We start from the raw sequence: 5,346 nt of genomic DNA on the forward strand, positions 1-5,346 counted from the left end.
AATAATAATAATAATAATAATAATAATAATAATAATAATAATAATAATTTTTATTTCTATCTTCCTGCCTCTCCCAATGGATAAAAGCGGGATCACATTAACGTTAAAATTACAAGTGTGTATGGAGCAGCACATTCTTGGCCAATGTTTATCACTTTGTCTCTGCTGAAATTGGTGGTAGTACACCTTCAGCTGTGCATTTTTTATTCATCAAGGTGTTCACTCAGTTGCACATTCAGTGGCCAATGTTGCAATTCAACATAAGGGTGTTTATCATAACTGATGCACACTTCTATATGAGATGTTTTCATTACATAATGCTAATGTAGGATCTTGCCCATTGCCTCTGCATTTGGAGATGAAAGGCACAGTAGAGTGAATGCTTGCTGGTCTTACAGTCTCTTTTTCGGGGGTGCAGAGTAGGAAAGTGGTACGTAAATACAGTGAATGAAGAATGAAGGAATCGAACTTTGTTTAAAATCAAATTGCTTTTGCTGGAAACTGCAACAAAATTCTGCACTTAGTTAACATGGGGTTATGTGAGGCATATATAGCACACTGTACACATTGGTACATTTTCCAGCAATCTTGAAGAACATTCTTGACCACTCAACTGACCCTGGCACATGATTACTCTTGCCATTGCTGTCTTCTACACCTGAGGACTTTCACAACACTTGTGCAAAATCACTTTCAACAGGAACCACAACATTCTTATTCTCTGCAGCTTTGCATCTGCCTATTACAGGAGAAAGCTGTAAGCCAGTGGAATTGTGTCCAGCCAAAGCATCTCACCTGTGAGTGGTGGAAGAGTCCTGATTGTGGTTGGAGGCCTGGATGTCGTTACTGAAGGCAATGAACTGGTTGGTGCCGAGGGCACTGGAGAAGTTGCAGTTGTGTGGTCATTTAAAGGAGGTGAGCCTTGGGAAAGGAACAGTACAAACACTAAATAGCTACTCTGAGACCTCTTGCTCCTTAACAATACTGGCACCCCACATCCTTATTTCCATCAGGAACCTGGGTATTCTGCAATTTAATTATGTGCAATTGTTATCCCAGTTCCTAGCACACACTACTATCTTTTGACCATATAACAAGGGGGGCATTTTGACCATTTAACTCTGGAACAACTGGTGTCAGTGCAGTAGCATTATTAGGGTTGGTGTCACCTCAGTGTGGTAACTCATGCTGTCACTTTCGGGCTGTCTAGCACACCCTCCAGCCAATAGTCCCACATAGGTACATCAGGTCACTGTGGAAGAAAGCGAAAGGCCGGTTTCCTTGCCACCTATGGCTGGTGGATCAGAACACCCGATGGGACTTCGTTTATGTCCCAGGCTGTTCTTGTCTACCTGCCTTGTTCACAATGCTTCACAATGCCCAAAGGGGTCCAGGTGCCATTAGGTGATGGGAGAGGCCTCCAGGAGTTCCCTATAGTGTGCCATCAGTGTCCCAGCTGGTCTCCTTGCTGCGTCTGGGCAGATGGACCAGATCCATCCCAGAACCTTTAGTTTCTGGGAGTTTCAATCTACCAATGGAAAGGCGTGGCAGTACACTCCATACCAGAAGGCAGCCCTTTCCCCCAGTGCACTGGGTGTTGTTCCCCTCTGAGGTGTCACCTGGTGCGGTCTGTACCCCCCCCCCCCCCCCACCCTCCCCCCCTGACATCCCTGAATCAGCAAGTGGCCATAATCTCAGCATGTGGTGGAGAATTCCATATAATGATTATGCACCTCTCTCTACTCCATCTTCATCAAGCCTCTGATGATTTTGGGTGGAAGCCCTATTACACATTAAGCATGCTGTGCTTACTGGAAGGAGCTGCTTCTAAAGAAGGAGATGTTCCATGGGAAAGAGTTGATTTTGGCTCTGAAGAGGTTCCTTGACCAGCCGTCACACAGCCTGAGAGACAGAGGGAGACAGAGAAGAAGAGGAAGAGGAAAATCTGGTGGAGAAATTCTGTGCTAAAAGCAGAGTCTAATTATCACATCCATTACTTGTAAGAACCAGGCTGCTGGACAATATGTATTTGATCCTGAACTCTTAGCCAAAGCTATGGAAGCAAAAAATGAGAACACCCAATAAAATTAACAGAAGAAACTAGGAAAATGTCTCAGGATTCTCAACTGACAGATGGTTTTGTCAGTACAAAAATCCAGTGTACTTCAGCCAATATGTGTTCCTCTCCAAGGCCTTTTGCAGCAGCTATTTGAAATTTAACTTCAGAGGTTTCTGGAGCTGAAAGTCTCACTCTCAAACCATTTAGTGGCTAAAAAGGAGCCAGGAAATTTTTGCAAGAGTTTCTCTCTGTTCACTGCTAAAGTTGAATTTCAAACAGTCTCTGAAGAAGGTCTTGTTGAGCATATGCATGGCAAAATGTGTTGGACTATTTAGTGCTTAAAATATATATCCTTCAGTTGAGCACTTACAACTGTATAGTCATTGGAAGGTGGACCTGGAGGAAAGAACAGTACAGCCATCAGGAGATATTTTGGGATCTTTGTCTCCTTTCATGCTAGAACCCATTGCATTTCCCCCAACCTAGGCATTCTGTAAGTTAATTACTGAATATACTCGTGTAAAGTATAGAAAATTTAGTTGAAAAATTGATCCAAAATACCTGTCCTGCCTGGGCAGAGCACATTGAGAACATAAGTGCAGCAATGATAACATGGTTTGCATCTGCATCATAGAATTAATGTAGTTTGATACAGCTCGCAACATACTACACATCCTAGGATTTCAAAGGATGGAACCATGGCAGGTAAAGTGGTGTCAAACTGCTTTAATCCTGCAGTGCAGATGCAGACATAAGTGTTAACAAAAGAAGACCAGTGTTTTATAGTGGAGGAAAAGCAAGAACCTATGAGGATTCTCTATGGGTTCCCCGGCCTGCTGAGGCTGGATGGACCCCTTGAGACACCTTTTACTGAAGAACTCGCTTTCCACCACCCATGATTATTTTATCCCACCTTAGCAATGCATTAGGGACAAGCTAGGGAATTTTACTGGTATTTCACTTGCCAACCTAGGGAAGAACTGGGCCCAAGGCAAGGCACATAAGAAAGAGATGCAGAGAAAGGCAGGTACCTTAAAGAAAATCTTTATTCTAAGTAAAGCGATTTTTATAGAAAAAGGATATACACCGTACACATGAAGGACCAACTTGCTCCAGGCACAACCAAAGTATAAGTTACGGAACCAAATTAATTCAGTTAAATCAATTTAATTCAGCCAAACAAGGAAACTAAGGGGCAGAGAAAAGTCACGAATCCTGAATTGATGTATGTGCCCCTAGTTCCCACTGGAAATGGATCCCAATCCTCATTGGATCGATTGCAGTGGAAAAAACACGGGGCAAATGCCAAAAGACCAGGGTATTTTGGTAACCAATTTTTGGTGGTTCTTTTGGCAAAAATCGATTCTGACAGGATTTCTAACAGTGGGAACGCCAGATCAGAATAATTTTTTTTAAAAGGGGAGGGACAAATGGCATGGGTGGGTGTGTCATCCATCCCCAAAGATGTCACACACACCGCCAGTGCCACCTTTTGGGGCCTTTAAAAAAATAAATAAAACTAAGCGCAAAAGTGATAGATTGACAAAGCAACTACTTGTAGAAACAAGTAGCTGCTAAGTCATTCTAGCGATTTTGTGATTAGTTTTTTTAAAAACAGTCTCTCCCTATCCTCCTCCTCCCCCCTCCCACTCCATTCCCTGGTGTCTGTGCTCCTCACACCCGGCCTTGCCTCCCTCCTCCTCCTCCTCCTCCTCTCCATTAGGTGGTGATTCAGGTGAGGGATGGATGGAGGGAGGTACTGGGAGAGCCGGTGGTGGGTGCCATCTCTGCCCTCCAGGGTGCCTCCTCCTCCTCTCAGCCACCCATCTCCCTTGGGCAAGCCACATTCTCTCAGCCTCAGACCCAACCGGGGAATGAGCCACGGCAAGCATGGAAGGGGCCATGGGCAGGACAGGGGAGGGAGTGTAGAGGCCAGGGGAGGGGCCAAGGCCAGACCGGGGAGCAGGTGCCAACAAATGGGGATGAAGGTCTATGCCAAAAAACAGTGATTCCAAAAGGTCCCCATTCATATGCGGATGAGCGATCTTTTGGAATCGATTTGGCATCGCGGCACAGAGCCGGATCAAGATTCAGATCTTTCAGTAAGTGGGAATGAGGCCTTTGTCCCTTACTAGTACATTTTTCCTAATCTTACTCATACATCAGATGGGATTTGTAGTCCTGCTGGTCATAAGCTCCTCATGATCTACCAGGTCAGAACTGGTGAGAAAGGCAGACAGGCGAAAGCCTTGTTGCTTCTTTAGGCTCTGATAAATGGAGGGACTCACCTTTATCACAGAATCCAACAAGGTATAAACCATGATTGTAATGAGGCTTAAGCACACTTGACAGGAAACAGCTAAAGCAAGAATGAATGGCCTTTAATTGTGACCTGCCTTGAATCTCATTGTGGGAGAAATGTGGGATACAAATCCTTGAAATAAATAAATAAATAAATAAATAGTTTTTTGTGAATTCTTTGGGCTATGTGGCCATATTCTAGAAGAGTTTATTCCTGATGTTTCACCAGCATCTGTGGCTGGCATCTTTAGAGAAGATGCCAGCCACAGATGTTGGCGAAACATCAGGAATAAACTCTTCTAGAACATGGCCAGATAGCCCAAAAAACCCACAAAAAACCATGGATACCAGCCATGAAAGTCTTTGATTTCACAAATAAATAAATACATTCACACATCAGCTCTGTGCAATTGTGGCCACCAACTGCCTTTCCAAGCCAGCTGCTGTGTGAATGTGCCTACAGCAGCCAGATTCAGGAAGGTGTTGGCAGCCACATTGCAGCAAAGGAGAGGGGGAGAGGAGTGCAATCATTGTCACTCAGGCCTCATGGCTGCCTGAAACGCAGAACTGCAGCAGAAGGGACTTATTGCATGAAGGCAGTCATGTAATAACAGCAAGATTGAGAGCCTATTGATGGGCTTTCCCGGTCAATGAAAAGGTGCACTATTATTTATTTATTTGTTTAATTTCATTTATATGCCGCCTTTCTCCTCGGAGGGACCTAAGGTGGCTCACAAACATTTAAAATCTCAGTAAAAAACATGATATCATGCAATAAGTACTGGCCAAAGATAATTTTATCCTGTTGAAATTCTGCTTTTATAGCCTCATGTGATAAAGTCCTCTGTTATACTTACTTGAAGTAGCTAGCTCAGTGGGATCATCTGTTTCAGGGAACTGAGTTGACTGTGGCTCTGAAGAAGCCCCTTGACCAGTAGTGGTATAGTCTGATACAGAGAGAAAGATAAGAGAGAAGAGTCCATATC

At 44.0% G+C, this 5,346-nt stretch overlaps 1 protein-coding gene across 1 annotated transcript in view; it reads right to left on the reverse strand.

Moving 5' to 3' along the window:
- LOC121925994 (IgGFc-binding protein-like) overlaps window positions 1-5,346 on the reverse strand; it is a 118,606-nt gene that overhangs the window by 1,616 nt on the left and 111,644 nt on the right. Inside the window, exons 14-16 of the mRNA XM_042458549.1 lie at window positions 5,218-5,307; window positions 1,813-1,902; window positions 796-921 (exon numbers count right to left, since the gene is read on the reverse strand). Coding sequence (XP_042314483.1) covers window positions 796-921; window positions 1,813-1,902; window positions 5,218-5,307 — 306 coding nt within the window. The remainder of the gene's footprint in view (window positions 1-795; window positions 922-1,812; window positions 1,903-5,217; window positions 5,308-5,346) is intronic.

The sequence above is a fragment of the Sceloporus undulatus genome, chromosome 3, assembly GCF_019175285.1.
Source record: "Sceloporus undulatus isolate JIND9_A2432 ecotype Alabama chromosome 3, SceUnd_v1.1, whole genome shotgun sequence".
Classification (NCBI taxonomy): Eukaryota; Metazoa; Chordata; class Lepidosauria; order Squamata; family Phrynosomatidae; genus Sceloporus; species Sceloporus undulatus.